The sequence below is a fragment of the Lactuca saligna genome, chromosome 1, assembly GCF_052625555.1.
Source record: "Lactuca saligna cultivar CGN05327 chromosome 1, ASM5262555v1, whole genome shotgun sequence".
NCBI classification, from domain to species: Eukaryota; Viridiplantae; Streptophyta; class Magnoliopsida; order Asterales; family Asteraceae; genus Lactuca; species Lactuca saligna.
Window position 1 is genome coordinate 180,031,803 of NC_136417.1, and position 21,290 is coordinate 180,053,092.

Consider the following 21,290-nt stretch of genomic DNA (forward strand, 5'->3'; position numbering starts at 1 on the left):
CAAAAGTTTATACCCTAGTAATAGGATGATTAGAGGTCCAGAAGTCCCATGATTGTGTATTTCGGGACCATACGTAATTCTGGAAGCAGTTGATCGACTGCATGGCATGGACTCGCCGAGTCGGATGAGCAGACTCGGCGAGTAGCTTGAAGATTCACTGGGACTCGCCGAGTTTGTTCTTCAGACTCGGCGAGTAGAGTTGGGGTGGCCCCGCGATTCTTCCACGAGGAACTCGTCGAGTCAGAGAGATACTCGACGAGTAGAAAGGAACATCCAGGAAATTGTGAGGACGACTAGACTCGCCGAGTCGCCAGGGTACTCGCCGAGTCCAGTCGAGATGACCATGGACCGTTGACCAGAGATGACCTATGTGTGATTTCTTAGGGTCAGTTAATGTGGAAGATCAAAGTATTAATAAGGGAGATATTGTTATAGGGAGCTTGTAGCTCGGCGGATCAGGTGCAAGTGATTTCAGGAGTTGCTAACTTCCAGCATCCACGAGGTGAGTTTTCTCACTATACTGTACCCGGAAGGGTTTGATTGTGTGACCGGAAGGTCGAATATGTTATGTGTTATGTTTATATGCTATAAATGGAAAAGTTAGTTGCTACGCATGATATGCATGTTTATATATGGGCCGGAAGGCAAAGTGTTATGTGACAGAAAGGTCAGGTATGATATATGATATATGTGCTTTATGTGTTAGAGTAAATGTATTATGTGCTGAATATGTTATGGGCCGGAAGGCAATATGTTATGGGCCGGAAGGTGATTATCTCATGGGCCGGAAGGCATTGTGCAGGGACCGGAAGGTCAGGGCCTGGAAAGGCGTATGTGCGTAAGGTGTATATTGGGGGAACTCACTAAGCTTCGTGCTTACAGTGTTTTATGTTATGTTGTTTCAGGTTCTTTCAGTAACGCGGGATGGCACCGGCTCGATTGTACACACCAAAGAAAGAGTTGTATTCTGGAGGATCCTGGTTTTCTACTAAGTGAAAATGGAACTATGTTTTTGTAATTCAAACGTGTATGAGATTTTAAACAAGTGTTTTAATATTAATTTGACTAAATAAAATGAAAATTTTGCCTTGAAATTTACGGTGTTACAACTTTTGGGTTAATAGATCCTATGGATTTGATCTGGAGTTGCATAACTTTCAAATTAAAAACTAATTGAACTTGTTAATAGGTCTTAAGAAAATATTAAATAAGAACGTATATAACTACAAAATTGAAAAATGGTAAAAAGCTATAAAACTGTGTAATATGTAATCAGATTTTCCAACCTTGAAATAAACAGACAAATAGTGAAAAGCACATATAAAATCAATGAAATAAGGGAATAGAAAAAGTAGGTTGCTATGTGAGCAATGTGAGGAGATGTACCCTCTTCTTTACAACATGAACAGAACATGAATATTAAATTTGGAAACCCCAATTAAACATAAAATTGATTCATAATCTCTTATTAAAAAAAAGGCTTTTGGTAGTATACCTTACTGTAATGATAAAAGTTATGGAAAGCGGTATCAACTGCCATTCGTGGCAATCATATATTGGAGTCCTGTAGTGTACGAATGAAGAAGTATTTGATTGAAAATTTGTTCCAAAAGAAGAAGATGATGAAGTTGAAAACATTAAGCTTTCAAACCAGGTAATTACAATCTCATCATATATTCATATTTAATCTAGACTAAAAAGGTGCTTACCTGTTCAACATAGGAAAAACTGGAACCTACGAAATCAATAAATAAGACTCGAACCTGGGAAAGAAGAATAACATAATGGTATGAAATCAAAAGAAAATAAATATCGATTGGTAGATAGAAATCATGAAAAGAAGAACCTGACATGATCCATCTTTGGATATCAACACTAAAGAAAGATAGTGCAATAATTCATTAAAGGAAAAGATTAATCCATTTTAAGTCACTCCTTTTCGCTTTCCCTCTGTCTGCTTGATTTATGTCTATTTAAAAAAACGGTGAACCCCATAAAAGTGTCTTTTTCGACTCCTCGCTCATCGCCGTCACCAATCAATGTCGAAGAGTGCTATCTATTAATTGTTAAAGTACCGACCTGAATAAGTGAAAGTTTTCAGCAAGAGAAGTAGAAAGTGGGAAGGGTGATCCTCATTGAATCTGAAAAAAAATAGACTTTAAAGTAGTTTACAATAATAATAAGAATAAAATCGGTCCTTCATTTCAGAGTTCTTCCTTTTAGTCGGCTCTGATTCGGATTCATTTAAGTGAAAGAGTAAAGGCAAGCTGGTGAATATGAGATGTGTGTTCCACGTCTGATCTGGAACTACACACATGCAGAAGGAAGAAGGAGCGAGTTGAACCTGCATAGAACTCTATTGACTCAGTGAGAAAGAAAATTTAGAATCACCGAAAGGGGAGACATAAAAAGTTTACCTAAAGATCCACTTGATCCTGGTCCTTAACTGGGCTCACAATTCCAAGTATTCTTCAATCTTGTTGCACGCTGTATAATATTTGTCAATTCTTTGCAAAGGAAACATGTTATAAAATTTATTTTTAGGAGTAATAATAATTCATTAGTGATCTCATTTCAATAATTTGGCTAAACTGTTAGAATTTTCCTTCTTAATAGTATCCTTATACATAAAACCCAAGTTTATCAAAGAAAAGTAACAAACCAAATTTGTTATTTGCACCTCTATCACCTTATTTGTTGGTAAAATCCAAACCAAAAGAAGTAACTTTCCAAGAATCCGAGCATCCATAGTTTTACCTATACACAATACAATTTGGAAATTACAATTTTCCCCCCACAATCCTAAATTACAAATAGAAGGTTGTTGATGGTATATAAGTAATTTTACATGTTCCTGTTCCTTTTGCTGGATTATCAAGGAGGGACATATGAGGTGGTCTATGGGTCCCAACTTTTAAACCAAGGGCTCTTCGCCTTTCATCTAAAAGCATCCCTTTAGCCCATTTTCTAAGCTGTAATTAAGCTCATGACGCCCCACTAAATTGGATAACCCATTTTCAAGTTCATCCATTTTACCTTTTGTTTGACTACATATGCATGATAAAGATTAATTTTTTTAATCAAGCTTAGATTATATTAAAATTGTAATGCTCAATAAATGACATAAACAAAGTACATACATCTGCTTTAGCTTCAGTAGAAGCTCCATGAGAAAGAAATTACAACCGTTTTGGTAGCCATATGCAATGGTGTTTCTCCGTACTGCAAAGTCAAATATGTCACACCCCTGAACCAGACGGCGGAAACGTCCGAGGGCTATTGTGAATTAATTGAATACCATCACAATGATTATACATGAATCATAACATCATTCATCACCATGCATTGAAATATTACAACTGATATTGTTCACATTCAGTACATCGTTTTAAACATTACAAATCCATAACCTAAACCGTTCGATCATTAATCTAAGCAAAACACCATGATATAACTTGATACATTTTCTTCTGTTTACCTGTTATCTGAGAATACAAGTTATTTTGAAAACGGTCAACATATGAAATGTTGGTGAGTTCATAAGTAATGTTATGGAAAATGATTTTTGTGAAGTTTGAAAACCCAGAAAATCCAACATTTTCTGAAAAGAGTATTGTTTATAAAAAGGTGTGAAGATCCGTAAATATGCTTGTCGATTTTGAAAACCTGAATAATTGTTGAACTTTGTATACTTCATATAAGTTAAAATGTTGAACGCCCCAGGAAAACCCGATGTTTTCCCAACACATAAAATTACATGTCTTGTTTATTGTTATACCAATACGACGATTGTTTTTTATTGTCCAGGTGACATTGGATTAACTAAGGGTTGTGAGTTGTTACAATCACGCATTATTGAAAATGACTAGTTTATAACTACAAAGTATGAACGATCCTTAAGGCGTTATCCATACTACTCACATAATCCAACCACCCTGACTTCTCTTGTTTAACAACACGGATCTGTTTACTCGGTTTCTCATAGCCCCACAACCAAGGAGAAAGGAGGGTAAGAAGTCTCCTTTATTTCCATAAGTCATTCAAGGCTATCGGGAATGCGAAAGGCACTTGGCCTGACTCGCATTTGACTTCTCGACTTCGCTAGCAGTACTAATGGACCATTGGGGCCCAACAGCACAATAGTGCTATCGAAAGTCCTTTTACATGTAATTGGGTCATAGAAGGCCCATTAACATGTAAGCGCGTTCCCTTCGGGCCCAAAGATCATATCATTGGGCTAGCAAGGCCCAACAAGCACGATTTGAGACTTTCAAGCCCAAATATTGAATAATGACTCCTCGTAGTTATCGTGTTTTTATTGATATATACGATTTACTGATTTTTGGTTTTGTTATTGATTCGAGACCGAATCAATGCGTCTGATAACGATATTGGTGTTGAAAGTGTATTTGTTATTACGATTCGGCGGTAGTCGTGGATCTCGCATTTTGTCTTAAGGGATTTGTTTGTTTTAAAGTAAGAGTTTTACCTTTTCACAACCCTTCTTTTATAAAGTTAACACTTTTAGTCCTTTATATAAAAGAATTTCCATTTTAGTCCTTAAACCAATTTTTTTTTTGACACTTTAGTATCAAAACTTATTGAAAAGACATTTTCAGCCCAGAATTACTTTATAAACAGCTTAAGTCCTTCAAAAATGTGGTTTTCTCGGTTAGAACCCCCACTTTTGCAACTTTTACGATTTTAGCCCAAAATAGGAAATTTTTACATTTTTGATCCTTTTTGAATTTGAAAAACATTTTTGACCTTTGAAACTGTTTGGACTCATTGGACCCGCCAAAAACTATAACATGTCGGTTTGGGCCCTTAGTTTTTCCATTTTTAACAATTTAAGCCCAAAAATGAGTTTTATGTCCAAGCATGTTCATCCTAACCATATAAGTTATTTTTCGTGACTTGATTAGGGTAAGATAGTTTATGTTATGTTTATTTCCTTCCCTAGGTCTTAGATCTCGGTTTTTACATACTTTTTGGATAACATTTTCATCACAACACATGATATCACACACAAACATGCATCAAATCACACATAGCATACATTTACACATAAATCTACACATTTACTTGTATTCTCCCCCATAAAAACTCATAAAACCGAAAAGAAAGGGGGTATGAAACTCACCTTGGGTGTGGTTTTGGTTTTTGAAGGAAAAGATGAGAAGAATTCGATCCTAGCAACCTTTCTTGAAAGATCTCGAACTTAGATGCTACTAAGGTGTTAAATCATAAGTTTGAATGAATTAAGAGATGATTTTTGAATGGAATGAAATGGCTAGCTTATGGATCCAAGCAATAGCTTACCTTAGATGATGATTTTTATGGAAGAAATCCCTTGAACACCTCTTGGATCTCGAAAATATGGAGGAGAAATGAGAGAGTTTCTTGAGAGAATTGTGAGTGAAATGTGTGTGTGTGTGTGTGCGTGCTTGGATTCGACCGAGAGCAAGAGAGATGGAGAAGAAGAGAATGACCTTGCATGGAAAGATGAGAATTCATGGATGTTTGAAGTGTAATACTTAGATATTCTCCATACAAAGATGATATGTCATGTAAGAAGTCAACTCCTCCTTCTTTGGTTGGGCTTAGGCCGAGAATGGAGAAAGAAGAGAGAGTTTTTGGGCCATAAAGGCTTAAGCCCAATTTCATGGTTATGTTGAGTATTTTTGGTCCTAATAAACATAAGTGTGATTTTTATGACCTATTAGGGCTAAATTAGGTGAGTTATGGCCCAATATGGTTCATTTTAAATAATTTATTTCATTCTAGGCCTAATATAGCCCATAATATTGAAATAAATGGAAGTGGGTCCAGTTAGAGCCCATTTAAGAGTTCTAAGCCCAAGATAGTCAAATTGGAAGCTTATTGGTCCATTGGGCCCAATAAGGAAGTCCTAGTCCAAAATGGACATAAACAAGAACTTCTAGGGTTTCCAATTGCTTGTTGACTATTTGCAATGCCTGTATGAGGTGTTTGATTGAAATTTTGTTGTCATAGAGTAAGCATCATGCATGCTTTCATGTTTTTGATTCATAATTGACATAAGTGTTGTAGTTACAAGGCACAAAATTTTCTAGTTGCGACATCATCCCCCCGTTAGAGGGAATTTCGTCCCGAAATTCTTTTGAAAGCTAGATTTGAGAATGCTAGAATAGGTGAAGGTACTTTTGCTTCATTTGGTCTTCGCGTTCCCACGTGAATTCTGGCCCATGCTTCGCGTTCCACCGTACTTTCATGATCGGGATGCGACTTTGTTTAGTACGCTTCACCTCCCTGTCCATGATTTCGACTGGTTCTTCAATGAACAAGAGATTCTCATTGATTTCAATCTCGTCAAGGGGAATGACGAGAGTTTCATCTGATAGGCACTTCTTTAGATTGGAAACATGGAACACGAGGTGTACATTGCTTAGTTCAGCGGGTAGCTGCAGTTTGTACGCCACTGGACCTATTCGGGCAACGATTTCGAACGGTCTAATGTATCGTGGGTTCAGTTTTCCCCGTTTTCAGAAACGAATGACCCCTTTCCAAGGAGAAACTTTTAACAGCACTCGATCCCCGACCTAAAACTCTAAGGGCTTTCACCGTTTATCAGCGTAGCTCTTTTGTCGGTTGCGTGAGGCTTGTAGTCGAGCTCGGATTAGAACTATCTTTTCTGTTGTTTCACGTATGATCTCCGATCCCCTTAACGCCTTGTCTGATGCTAGTTCCTTTGCTAGCTGGGTGTCGCCCACCTCAGCGCAACACAACGGTGATCTACACTTACGTCCATTTAGTGCTTCGAAAGGAGCGACTTTGATGCTCAAATGATAATTGTTGTTATACGAGAATTCAACTAAGGGTAAGTGGGTATCCCAAGACTTCCCAACGTCTATCACACATGCGCGAAGCATGTCTTCGAGCGTCTGGATGGTTCGTTCGCTTTGACCATCCATTTGTGGGTGATAAGCGGTGCTTATGTCGAGATGGGTTCCAAGTGCTTTCTGAAGTGATTGCCAAAAACGTGAAGTGAATCTACTGTCTCTATCTGAGATGATAGATACCGGTACTCCGTGAAGTCTCAAGATTTCTCGAATGTATAATCGTGTTAGTCTCTCTATCTTGTAGGATTCTTTTATTGGCAGGAAATGGGCAGATTTCGTCAGTCGGTCAACTATTACCCATATAGTGTCTAATCCATCTGACGTCTTGGGTAGCTTGGTCACAAAGTCGATAGAAATCCATTCCCATTTCCACTCGGGGATCACCGATTGTTGTAATAACCCCGAGGGCTTCTGGTACTCCACCTTTACTTTGGCGCAAGTAATGCATTTGCTGACATAGGTGGCAATTTCTGCCTTCATGTTAGGCCACCAATAATGTTGTTTAATATCCAAGTACATCTTGTCCGAACCTAGATGGATGGAGTATCGCGTCTTGTGAGCTTCATTCATGACTACCTCCCTAAATCCTTCACGTCTTGTGGCAATTTCTTCTCCATTCCGCGTAATGCTTCGCTTGCTCTGTTTTCCGTCTTCATGGCATCTGACTGGGCAACCCCAATCTGAGTGGTTAGGTGAGATTGGATAGTTATTGAGAGAGTTTTTGCACGACGATTAGAGTACTCTTTCCGGCTCAAGGCATCAGCTACCACGTTGGCCTTGCCTGGGTGGTATTTGATTTCGCACTCGTAATCGTTTAAAAGTTCAACCCATCTTTGTTGCCTCATATTCAGCTCTTTCTGATTCAAGATGTGCTGGAGACTTTTGTGGTCCGTGAAGATGGTGCACTTCATACCATAAAGGTAATGCCTCCAAATCTTCAGAGCAAAGACCACTGCTCCCAATTCCAGATCATGGGTTGTATAATTCACTTCGTGTGTCTTTAGTTAGCGGGATGCGTAAGCTATCACTCTTCCACGCTGCATGAGAACGCAACCTAAACCCTAATTTGATGCGTCACAGTAGACCACGAAATCTTCCATTCCCTCTGGTAGAGATAGTACCGGGGCACTGCAGAGCGCTTGCTTCACGGTTCGGAATGCAACTTCTTGTTTGTCCGTCCATTTGAATGGTACGCCCTTTTGTGTAAGCGAGGTAAGTGGTTTGGCGATATTAGAGAAGTTTTGAATGAACCTCCTATAGTAGCCTGCTAGGCCTAAGAATTGGCGAATTTATGTGGGTGTCATTGGGACTGCCCATCCTTCAACATCTTTGACCTTAGAAGGATCTACATGAATTCCTTCCCGACTACCAACATGACCTCGGAAGTTCACGCTACGGAGCCAGAACTCACACTTGGAAAGTTTTGCCTATAGCTTTTCCATTCGCAGGGTTTCCAGGATTTGTCGGAGATGTTGGCCATGCTCTTCTTCTCTTCGGGAACAGACTAGAATGTCGTCAATGAAAACGATAACAAAGTTGTCGAGGGATGGTCGACAGATTCGGTTCATCAGGTCCTTAAATGTGGCAGGGGCATTTGTTAGACCGAAGGGCATTACGGAAAATTCATAATGTTCGTAACGAGTACGGAAAACGATTTTGGGAATATCCTCTACTCGGACCTAGAGTTGATGGTACCCAGACCGTAGATCTATCTTAGAGAAGTAACTAGCTCCTTGGAGCTGGTCAAATAGATCATCAATTTGTGGGAGTGGATGGCGATTTTTGACAGTGAGTTTGTTTAGCTCTCTGTAATCGATGCACATTATAAAAGATCTGTCCTTCTTTTTGACAAAGAGGACCAGAGCTCCCCATGGCAGGAGCTAGCCGGTAAGGCGATTTAGCGAGAGGGGTTGCTCCTGGAACGAGATCAATTCGGAACTCAACTTGTCTCTATGGGGGTACTCCAGGAAGATCTTCAGGAAATACATTTGGGAATTCACGTGCTACTGGAATGTCTTGAATGTTAACCTCTTCTTTGGTTTTATCCACTATGTGAGCCAGGAACATCAAATCGTTCTTTCATAGATGCTTCTGTGCCTGGATGCACGAGATGAGGTGAAGGTTCGTGCTAGGTGTGTCTCTGTAAATAACTAGTGTTTCGTGATTGGGAAGGTGAAGGCGAACGGCCTTCTCGTGACACATAATTTCAGCATGGTGGGGCTTTACCAGTCCATGCCGATAATCACATCGAAACTCCTAATGGAAACAGGCATTAAGTCTACTCGAAAGACGTGTTGGTTCAGGGTTAGGGTACATCAAATGTAGATTTCCCCAGTGGATTTGGATTTCCCATTAGCCATTTCCACCATAAAGGTTTCATTGAGCTTCTGGGGTCGTTGTTTTAATAAATGTTTAAACTTATTGCTCACAAAGCTTCGCTCTGCTCTGGTGTCAAATAGGATGCATGCATAAGTGTGGTTTAGGGGAAATGTACCGGTAACAACAGCAGGATCCTGAATCGCCTCCCCCTGACCCATGGTCAGCACCCTTCCTGTTCCTCCATTTCAAAGATTGTTGTTGTTAGGGAAATTTCGACGGAAATGCCCAGTCCTTCCACATCCATAGCAGGTGTGGCTAGGTCCTGCATTGTTACCGCCAGTGTTGGTGATGTTGTTATTGCATTTATTGTTGTTGTTGCTTCCCTGTTGTTAATTCTGAGGAGGGTAAGTCCTGCAGTACCTTGCCGTGTGCCCCTTCCGATTGCAACTGGTGCACTGCATCTCCCTGCATTCTCCATTGTGATGGAGATTGCACTTGTTGCGCTTGGGAAGATTACCGGAATAAGGTCTAGGAGCACTTGGAGTAGCTGAGGCTGGAGCATGTGGTGTGGATGGAACTTGCGTGGTTGGAGCATTAACTGAAACTGCGTGCTGCTTCTTGGAAGTTTCGGAGCCTTGACGTCCCCTCCTCTTGTTGTTCTTCCCTTTCCTGCTATCATTTTCCTTCTTAACTTTCGTCTCTACTGGCTTCTCACCCTTCTTGTTGTTGTGGTCATACAGCTTCTTGGCCAATCTCTTGGCACTGTCGAAAGTTTCAGGATTTGCAGCTATCACATTTCCTTGGATCGGGGAGGTTAGTCCCCAGATGAATCGCTCGATCTTCTTTCCTTCTGAGGTGATCATGCCTGGACATAACAGAGACAATTCGCTAAACCTTGATATGTAGGCGTCTATGTCAGCATTCCGGACAGTGAGGTTCCACAACTCTTGCTCCCTTTTCTGAATTTCACCATGAGGGCAGTATTTAGCCATCAGCATTTCTTTCATTTCTGCCCATGGTCTAGAATTGGCTACGGGGAGTGTCATGGCTTCCACGTGTCTGTTCCACCAAGTGAGCGCTTGGTCAGCGAAAGTGCATGCGGAAAACTTCACCTTCATCTCTTTAGGGAAATCACATATCTCGAACACCGATTCCACCTTCTCGATCCATCGTTTCAGGGTGATCATTCATCCAGTGCCGTTAAAGGTTCGTGGTTTGGAGTTTGTGAAGTCTTTGTAGGAACATGTTTTGGTGGGTCCTTGATTCATCCCGTTGTTTGAACTTCCGGCCCCTTGTCCGTTGACTCCTCCATTGTTCCCTTGGTGAATTTGTGCCATTGTTGCGGTGACCACAGCAGATACAGCTGCCTGGAATGCAGCTGAGTCGACTTTGGGTGGGGTTGGTCCAGGGTTTCCGCAAGCGGGTCGTGGAGGCATCTTTCTGTCATAGAACGGAAAGATGTTGAGTGTATATGGTTTTTGTGAGGTTGTGATCCTATAAACTAGGTGCGCGGCACAAACTTAATTACTTCTACAATTTAGCATACAATCATGGATTCGTAACACATAGCAGATTATAACGTCATAGTAAAACATATAAAAAATTTTACTAATATTATCCACATTTGATACATGAAAATTTTGCTCGTAAGAGCATACATAAGTGATATTAGTTCGACAGCATAACGGCTCTATGAGTAGTGTAGTCACTTAAACATAGAGTCGGGGTACATAGCATAGATCCTAGTACCAGTACTAAAGACGAGTGTAACTAGTCCCTCGTACAGTGGAACCTATCTAGCGGGTAGTAGAGTAGCTCCTATTATTAAGGATGACGACGACACTCAATCATCGATGTGACGCACCAGAAGTTCAGCCAGTTCATCCGCCTCTTGGGTGATTACCTCTACTTTTCGCTCGGCTCGCGTGGCCCTTGCCTTGGCCATGATGAGTTATAGCTTCAGGCTGGTAACTGCCTCCTCGAGGGCGCGTAAGTAGTCTGTATCCACCCTTGAAACATGCGGAAATTTGACGGGGCTTCCAACTGGCGAGGTTCACTACACGCCTCCTCTACTGTCACAACCCGAATTTTCCGTACCACTTCTTGTAACTCTTTCGTAGTTCAATTCAAGCAACCAATCGTCGTTTCCAAATTCAATTCCGATTTTCTTGTTTAATTAAGTCATTAACTTGTTAGTATCTAAAATGGCTTAATGGGTGTCTTAATACATTTAGAAATCCTTTTAACACCCCATATTAGTGATCGGAATATTTCTAGAATCGACCATATCGGGTTACGGCAACCTAATCGGGTATGACCAAAAGCATCGCCTAACGCCGGTATCGGGTAGAATTTCACCGTGTCTAAAACTTAGACACTATATAATGTGTTCTAGGCCTTCATTTAAAGCTTTTGGCTTCATCTCACTACTCTGTCTCTAACCTCTCTCCTCACTCTAAATTAAGGTCCAAAATCAAAGATTTAAGGCTCCAAATCTTAGAGGTAACCTTCCTAGCTTGTTATTCAACCTCTTAGGCCTTCAAATCCATGTTCAAAATGTGAAATAGGACCTGGAACATGTGTTTACGGCCAAGGAGGAAGCTGGGTCGTAAGCACACAAAAATGGGGTTTTTGAGCCATTTAACCCTTCCAAATCATAGTTGGGACTTAGATACGACTTTGAGGCTTACTAACCTGGACTTGGAACACATTAAACAGACATAGGGAAAAACAAGAGTTTACGGCCAAGGCATGTGCTTGGGCCGTAAACTCCTCAAAAATGGGGATTTAACACCTTAAATAATGTCAAAATGCCTTGTAACTCAACCAATAGCCTTGTGGTAAATCCTAGATCCATCTAAAAATAGTTTGGGGGTTTGTAACATATCAAAATGCCACATATAGGAGTTTACGGCCTAGGCACATACCCTTTGGCCGTAAACTCATAAAACCATGCCAAATCATGCCCCTAATTCACCCCAAAGGCTTGGAAAAATTTCTAGAATCACATGTGATTGTTTTAAGTGTCAAATATTAATTATTCATGAACATGAGAGAGTTTACGGCCATGGTATGTATACTTGGGCCGCAAACTCCCAATTTGATGTTAAATGATGCCCAAAAGTGATACAAAACCTTGGAAAATTAACTAGAATCACATGTGATTGTCCCTTATACCTTAAATCAATTATTCTTGACCATAGTAGATTTTACGGCCGTAAACTCCCTTTTAAATGGTCTAAATTCATTTAATCCATTCCAAGGCATTTTAGAAATCCATTTCAACAATCCCCATGTCCAAACAAGCTATTAAACACTTAAAATCACACCAACATGAGTTTACGGCCGTAAACTCATGTATGTGTGTGTTATGTGGCTGTAAACTCCCTTAAATGTTTACTCTTGGGAGTAAACTCAAATCCCAAGTCCCTAGTGCCATTACGCGTCCGAAGATGTCACCCGGGTCACTCTAAACGCTCGTTTTGAGGTGTTTAACCTCGTTGGAGTGTAATGTTCCATATGATTAGTAATTGTAAAACTATATAGATATATATGGACATTATTACATTTTACATAGGGACATCGCAAGTAATCAAGCCCCGAACCAACGTCTAGTGTTCGAAACCGTTGCAATTCCAAGTCTGGTGAGTTCATACCCCTACCCTTTTTCACTGTTTTCACTGTTTTCAGGGGGGACACAAGCAAAATACAAGGGATTTCTTATACTCAAAACATGTTTTCAAATGTGTGTTTCACATTATTATATGCTTTTAACACTGATTACTACAACTGATAACTGTTTGAACATGCAGATCACGCACTACAAGAAAAACAGCCTTTTACGACGCGCAATTTACGATACGCACGGATTTACGATACGCAAACGTGTGTGATGTAAAAATAATGTCATCTATCCTAAAATTTAAAGGATTGAGGATACACATTTTTGCATGCCCCAAAATTAGTGTCTAATAAAAAAACACGGAGGGCACCTTAAATAAAACGTGTATCGTCTAACCATGTCGTTTTATAAATTTTAATCAAACGCACGTCCATCCCGCGGGGAATTGAAATCACAAAAATTAAAAACCCTCTTTGTTTCCACCGCCTGAAAACCCTAGCTCGTCCCCTCCGAAAACCCCTTTTTTCTTTCTTCTCTCTCGATTCTCAAACATCCACCGCTTCACTTCCCACCGACGATCTCCGCTCACCTCTTCCCCCTACCCCTTCCGAAATTCAGTTGCTTCCAGTTTGGGGGTTATTACCCCAGTTCCTTTCGTTTGCTCTCCGATTAAACGATTTATTGCCGACTGCGAAGCCTCCACAAACCCTACCTCGACTCAATTGCCATCTACTTCTTCCCAATGGAGACATGATTTTACTCCATCGTCGTCTACTTTTCCCTCTGTCGCTATCATTCTCTATCCACCTGCCTCCTCAAACCAATTGTACCTTATACCATTCAACTTCTTTCTCCCAGTTGAAGTTGAAGACGAACACTGAAATCGATCTGTTTAGGGTTACCATGCTCTGTTTCCAGGTTTGACGCCATCAATTTGGTTTGTTTTTCTTCAACAAAATGTAATTATGTGAAAAAAAATCACAACATTTCATTCTTTTATTGGTTTTCTCATTCATTTTTCAAGGAAATATGGAACATATTTCATCAGTTCTTCTATTCTAACCGTCAAACACCTCTATAATTGACCCCCTAAAACAAAATTTTATAAGAAATACCTTTGATTCCTTCATTAACCCGTTGGTGTTTGCGTAATTAGCTTCTTTTTTTTCTGATCACTCTGTTAATGGATTTGTTCAGGAAACAACCTTTATTTAGATGATGGAGAAGAACCCATGTATAGTAGGTAAACCCATGTTACTGAATATTTTCATATTGTGTTCTATGGCTTTTGTTGCTCAACTCACAAGCTTGTAACCTACAAGAGCAGTTCCACATGCTCAAGCAACATTTGGAAGGTAAGTTCTCCTATTTTAATTCAGTTTCCAACTCTAAAATATCTCTGAATTGATTAGGTGTTTACCTTGTAGGCATCTTCTGGAGTGTGCTTTCAATTTACACTTTTTTTTAAAAAAACCTTCTACAGCACAAATGGGATATATGCACAAATAAAAAGAAATCTCCCTTGGTATTTCAGAAATCATCCTAGAGGTCAGTTTGTGCAACCCCTCCCCCTGGTTTGCGGTTCATAGCCCTAAAATATTTGTAAGTTTTTCAATTGGGTCAAATTGTTTTGTCAACTAGATCCTTTGTTGATGAATATTATGGGAAATTTTATCCAGATCATCAATATGGTGCAGAGAATAAGTGCTTCCATTTATACTTATGAATTTAGTAGAAAACCAAATTGCACTTCACCTATTTGATGAAATGCCTCAATGAGACATATGACTTTAATTTTCACCAAATGTAAGGTTACTACCCAGAATCAAGTGGATTTTTAAGGGGTCTTTACAGCATAATTTTTATTTTTATTTTTATTTTTTTTATATTTTCACTCAACCAAAGGCCTTGATCATCTTGATGCTTTTAACTGCTGAATACTGATTAGGTTTGGTATTACAGATGATTACCTTGGTGTTTATTCAATTTATTTTATAATTTTGATGATATTCTTGTCTATGTGTTATATTAGTTGGTATTTGTAGCTTTAGTGTAGCTCTATTTTGGATGTCCTCAGAATCATACATTTTCTTGTGATGTATTTAGTTAAATATGTGAAAGTAACTCTTTAAATCATGATAGCTCTTTTAATCTATTTTTAAGGTTTTGACTTTGTTATTAAGCCACTTCACTTTTCGTATGTGATTTTTTAGTTATATTCACTCAAATACAGTATTTATATTATTTTCTGTGCCTATCTAACCTTAAAGATTCATTGTATGTTGAAGAATTATAAACCAAATCCAATGATTTGATAAATTGCTTCTCTTAAATGAAGAAAATGAAAAGACAGAAGGAAATATAAATTTGTGGACCACTGAAAAGTTAAGAAACCATTAATTTGATGTTGGTAGTTGATTTTCATAGTAAGTTGCTATAATGTCTGTACTATAGCTGTTCATGAATCTTGATTGACACTAATAGACATGTTGGTGACTGTCATTGGCTTATATTTAAGAGCATGAAACTAATTCATGCTTAGTGCATTCTTCTTGCTACATTCTAAACACGATTTTGAGATGGAATTTCAATCAAAGTTTATAAATTGTTCCTTTGAATTGTAGCTGTCACTGAAATTTATTGACACCGAGCAGTTCCAAAGGCAAGTTTGTACATTCTGTAGATACTTTTACTTTCCTTTACATGAATAGACTCATCTAACTATTCAACAATTTGCAGGCTTCGGGATTTGAAGCAACTTGGTTTATTCTTCATGTTCAAGTAGGTGGATGTCGGGACTGCTACTGTCTCTGCCTTACCCTTTTGGTTTGCATGGTTTATCGGTATGTCAATTTCAGGTATGTGGGTTTATTATGCAAGTATCCGGTTTTGATTTAAGGTTTTTTTACTATCATGTACATGTAATAATTCATCAATCATTTCCTCTGCTTTTATTTGTTTTTATTAAATTCTTTTCTGATGCACCGAAAAGAACACATAATGGACTCATTATGAATAGTGAAATTTAAATCCTTTTCCGATTTGTGAAATTTAAAGATTACTTGTACACCATACATAATGGTGCTAGGGAGCTGGAGAAACCGACATGCAGTCACTGTTATTCACAAATACAGGTACCAAATACTTATTAAAAACTAGGTTACAACCCGTGGGAACCACGGGAAAAATATTTATTAAAAAAAATTAAAGTATTAATAAGATTTATGATTGTTTAAGACCTTTTGTATTGAGTATTTAAAACTAATATATATATATATATATATATATATATATATATATATATATATATATATATAAAAGATAACAAACAAACAATCAAACTCTTCTGAATGTTGTAGTCAATTTGATGTTCATTCTTATTGTTTAAGAAAAATTAATCTGCAGGCATATATTGAAATCTTAAGGTTTCAAGATCGACTTCATGCACATAATTACTTTAGGAAGGCGGTAGTCGGAGCTATAAGGTAATGCTGATGATTCAGTTACATTTGTAAAATCTGTCATTACCTTTTGAAATTTGATTTTCTTTTTGTATTGTTTGATGCAGATGTTATATTAAGTTGTATGATTCTCCTTCAAAGTCATCTACCGAAGAAGACGATGAGTTGGAAAAACTACCTGCTTCTCAGAAAAAGAAATTGAGGAAAAAAAACAGAGGAAGGCTGAAGCACGAGCTAAGAAAGTATAAATTCTTTACATTTTATGGATACAAAAATTGTTTTTTTTTTTGTTTAATAATTATTTTCTTTTATGTTTTCTTAAGGAGGCAGAAGTGAAAAGTGAGGAAGTAGTGGGTGGTGTTTGTAAGTATGGGAAACGAATTGTCAAGCCAGTTGATCCAGATCCATATGGAGAGAAGCTATTGCAGGTACCCCCCCCCCCCCCCCCCCCCCCCTCCATAATAGATTGCTTGATGGACTTACTCTTGTAATCTTTTCCAAATGTAAATGTTAGACTGAAGATCCATTAATGGAAGCTGGAAAGTATCTAAAGTTGCTTTAGAAACATTAATCTGATTCCTTGGAGACACATTTGCTTTCTTTTGAAGTAAATATGCGAACACAAAAGATCTTGCTTGCATTATAGGTAATCTTATTAAATCATGACCTTCATAGGTGCAAAATAAGTAATAACATACCGTTTTTTTGTTTTTAATTAATATGGGTTGTAATGGATAATGGAACACGAGATGGTATAGATAAGTTTCTACGAGCTGCTAGAACTAACCTAGATACAGTTCATCACTATGAGTTTATGCAAGATTATAAGGTATTTATTTCAACATATTATAATTATTACTTATCATGATTCTTGTGCTTTCTACCATAAAAAGATAAACTTTTGTTATGTTGGTAGCTCCATTTGAAGCATTTAGATGGTCATATAGAAAAGGTTCCAATTACCATGGACAATAAACCTAAACTTTTCCAATTTCCTTTTCCATTATCTTTAAACCCAGTCCAATTACCATTTCGTTTAAATTTTAACTAAAACAGGTTCCCTATTTCTCTCTGCCAGCAAATGAGTTGGTTGCAAGGATACCCATCCCAGTCTTACAACCATACTATTCAATCCCAATCCTTTAAAGTTTAGCAAATACTCCTTCCCCTTGTTATGGGGAACATCTCTAAGCCATCTAAGGTAAGGTCAGCACTTAAATGGCCTAGTACTATCCAATCAAGCAAGATCAATTGGAAGAACATGAAATCATGCATTGCTCCACTGTTCACCAATATCACTTGTATGTCTGAAATTTTTCCTTCCGATTTAAACAATTTGCCACATGGAAGACCATCAAAAGAGATCACAAAATTTCACCTAATTAGTTAAAAGTTATTAGTCAAAAACTTTCTTCCAAATATTAAAAAAAAGCCCTCACTCTGTTATTTTTGTACATACACAACTTTTATGATGTTCTCATATTACATGTCATTAATCAAGATTTCGTGTTATCAATGAAATGTACATCTTAAACCAAGATAAAATTTAATCTCAAACTATATTTTCTTTGTTCAATGTGTGAAAGTTCCAGGAAAAACCCTTGTGCAATTTCATCTCAACAAGCCAAAATGATCAGGACAGGCCTGTTTTAGCTTTCATTTCATTTTGGTCTAAGTTGGATATTGTTCAAGTGCTACTTCTATGTTAGGGATGAACTGTACATCTCAACAAATGAAAACTTATTAGAAGAACATGTGTGTCCTTCTAATTAGTTTTTACTTTTTTACAATGCAGAGTCCCAATTTATGATTTTAGTGGAGAGAATTTTTTGCAATGAGGTATCCAACAGATACTAACAAATAATAGAGAATTTTTCGTGAGGAAATTATGGGATCGTCTAGAAGCTGTTGCTGATCGTGTCATGGCACTGTGATGGGTACTGTTGAAACCAAAATGTCTGAACAAGGAATAGGAGGTTTTGTAACACTCAAGTTTTAGGAATGTGGGCAACACAATAATGATTTTACCTTGTCTATTGTTATATATGTGCCCCATAGTTTTTTTTTTGTTTATAAAATCTTTTTATTTAATATGTATATAGAACTTTTTTCCAGTATAACATTTTTTTAACATGTGATGGTTACAGGGATGCAGTAGTTTTTGCAATTATTTCCCATCCAAGTCGTTTCATGGCTGTTAGTGCTTCTTATGGTGCTGACTTTAAGGTAATGTTTTTTAATTTGTTTTTTAATTTATTTTATAATTATGAATCTGTGTTTGTATAATTGTTCTTTGTGGCTTTACATGTTTGGGTTAGCAATGGTGAAGATAAGTTGATTGAGAGGAGTAGATGTAGATAGGCATGACATGATGTTGGTTCATACAGGAAGAAAGTTATATGGCTGTTGCTGCATTTTCTAGTGATGCTTCTGTATTGGTTGTTGCTGCAGAAACTGTCATCATATTGTGGGACCCTGAGAAAAACATACTCGTGGTTGTAATTGGGTCTTCTCTTAGAGTGGGTACATACATACATACACTTGCTTCTTGTTGACTTAAGAACTTAAAAAGGGATAGATAGCTAGAAAAGCTGGCTTAATACAACTCATGTTAAATTTGATAAATATAGTGAAATTTGTTTTTTTGGAATGTAGGGGTAACATAATTATTTAGTCTTATTCCAGTCTATAATAGAAACAAACCTTATGATGCAACACTTTTCCATACATATACAAACATCTTATTCCAAATTTCTTGCATCTACATCGTGAGCTGGTTCAAATCCACAACTTTCCGTTTGGAGTATGTCAAAGTTGGCGTTATCCTGGTTATACAAGCTTCATATAGAAGGTGAGTTAAGGTTTAATTTAATTCTTTCTCCACTTCACTTGTGTTGTGTGTGGATTGATTGACTTGGGGAACAGAGAGGCCTCCAAATATGAAGAAAGCTCCTACTTGAGGATACTTTTGGACAGCAGAGATGCGTCAAGGTAACATAACATCTCTATTTATTGTTGGAGTCTTTCTATATTAAATACACAAATTGCTATAAAATGACCGAAAGTCAACGCCTCCAACATGAAGTATACATATACTTCCAATTATTCTGATGGTTTGCAATGCCAAAAATTTCTGTTTCTGATTATCATCTTCTCTTTCTATTGCCATATGCTCACACATATTTCTGTAGCTGATTGCACATTCATTTAATTATGCAGGTTGTGAAGTTTTTAGACGGCAAAGAATAGTGTTAATGCTCTTCATAGAAAAGTATGTTGGTATTTTAGGAAATTTGGCTAGTAATTTGGTTAATTATATAAAAAATGTTGAAATGTTACATTTGTCTACTATTGGAATGATTATTTGATGTATTACATTTATCTACTATTGGAATGATTATTTGTATGATATTAACTTTTGTGCAATGTATTGTATTTTTTGTATATGGTATTTTATTTTCTATGATGAGACATGAAATGGAATTTTAATTTGAAAATCATTAAATCTATAAATAATTTTTTTTTTAAATTAAAATTACGATACGCAAAAGTGTGTGTCGTCTTGATTTATGACATGACCTTTCTTGACGGGGGCTTCCTTGATACGCATTGCGTATCATAAACATGCGCGTCGTAATGTTACGACACGCAAATGTGTGTCATCTTTCTTTATGACAGGGCCTTCCTTGATACGCATTGTGTGTCATAACCACGCATCATAAATGCGTGTCGTCTCTCTTTATGACAGGGCCTTCCTTGACGTGCATTTGCGCGTCGTCTGAGCGTTTTACGACGCGCAATGAGCCTCGTAAAAGGCTGTTTTTCTAGTAGTGACGTAAACATATATTTGTGAAATGGATTTTAAACTGTTATGTTTTACATATATTTCACAAATGGTTTTCCACATTTTATCAGTTAAAAGCATGACATTAGAACATTTGAACATAATACCTGTACACTGTTTTGTCTTCGGTAACATTCCACATAAATACGCGAGTGGAGGACTATCATATTATTACTAGTAAATTTGTTAATCCTGTATGATTGGAGACACGTCCTCGGTGAACACTCCACAGAGATATGCGAGTGGAGGATTACACCCGTAACCAGAATCTCTGGGATTTAGAGAGCGTGACTTGAGTGTATAGATCTATACGGGGCTGACTACCCCACACCTGGCTGCTAGCTACATCCGAACCGAATTAGTTCAAGGGTGACGAAAGTCATAAGTATGTGGACTACTTATTGCCACAAGTTTAGTCCATAGTATGGTTATGGAACTCGCAATTAGGATAACAGAGATTTACTTATGGTAATAATAAACAACTTTATACAATTCACAAGATAACCAGTTCTCTAGTATACATCTTTCACATTGGAAACCAACAATCAGGAAAGTACGGGACTTTCCTGGGGAAAACATTGAACAATACCACATATTCGGAAAACATCTTTTACATATAGTAACTGACATTCAGCAAAGTATGGGACTTTCCTGGGAAACCTTGTACATAACTAGGTCTAACAAGAATACATCATTTACATACGATAACCAACATTCAGGAAAGTATGGGACTTTCCTGGGTAAACGTTTACATAACCAGAAAGGATAACAAACCGGATAACGGTACATCTATCACAATTGATAACATACACATCAGGAAAGTATGGGACTTTCCTGGGAATACATTGGTACATAACCAGAATAGTATATCAATTCAGATAACTTAACTATACATCTTTGCAAGAGAAAACAAGCTTTTCAGTGTACAACTTTACTTTACATGTTGACAAACAATAACCAACCTTTTTAAGAAAATATGGGATTTTCTTGGTGTGTGTAACATTTCAGAAATTGAAAGGAAACTTGAATAATTTCACAAACAAAAAAACCGCTTATGAACTCACTAGCGTTATGCTAATTTTCAAACCACTTCTGTTCTCAGGTCAGCGTTAGAACGGGTACCCGAAGATCCTTTTTGCTTGAAGACGGTGTACTCAAGAGAC

At 37.7% G+C, this 21,290-nt stretch overlaps 1 protein-coding gene and 2 long non-coding RNA genes across 4 annotated transcripts; all 3 read left to right on the forward strand.

The window, feature by feature from the left end:
* Nucleotides 1–13,316: 13,316 nt before the first annotated feature.
* Nucleotides 13,317–14,804, forward strand: LOC145001556 (uncharacterized). Its single transcript, XR_013661640.1, has 3 exons — nt 13,317–13,740; nt 14,020–14,177; nt 14,250–14,804. It is a non-coding gene; the product is annotated as an uncharacterized LOC145001556 (long non-coding RNA).
* A 386-nt stretch (nt 14,805–15,190) lies between these two features.
* On the forward strand, nt 15,191–17,106 carry LOC145001564 (N-terminal acetyltransferase A complex auxiliary subunit NAA15-like). The gene is made up of 6 exons (XM_078960935.1): nt 15,191–15,680; nt 15,911–15,956; nt 16,228–16,307; nt 16,391–16,525; nt 16,607–16,711; nt 16,798–17,106. The coding sequence occupies exons 1-5, from the start codon at nt 15,655–15,657 to the stop codon at nt 16,617–16,619; spliced, it is 300 nt and encodes a 99-aa protein (XP_078817061.1). The 5' UTR covers nt 15,191–15,654; the 3' UTR covers nt 16,620–16,711; nt 16,798–17,106.
* Nucleotides 17,107–17,239: 133 nt separating this feature from the next.
* On the forward strand, nt 17,240–19,583 carry LOC145001574 (uncharacterized). 2 transcript variants are annotated; one of them, XR_013661647.1, is made up of 4 exons: nt 17,240–18,220; nt 18,431–18,509; nt 18,602–19,274; nt 19,503–19,583. It is a non-coding gene; the product is annotated as an uncharacterized LOC145001574 (long non-coding RNA). The 2 variants fall into 2 exon arrangements; XR_013661645.1 differs by having other exon boundaries at nt 17,241–18,509.
* The last annotated feature ends 1,707 nt before the right edge of the window (nt 19,584–21,290 follow it).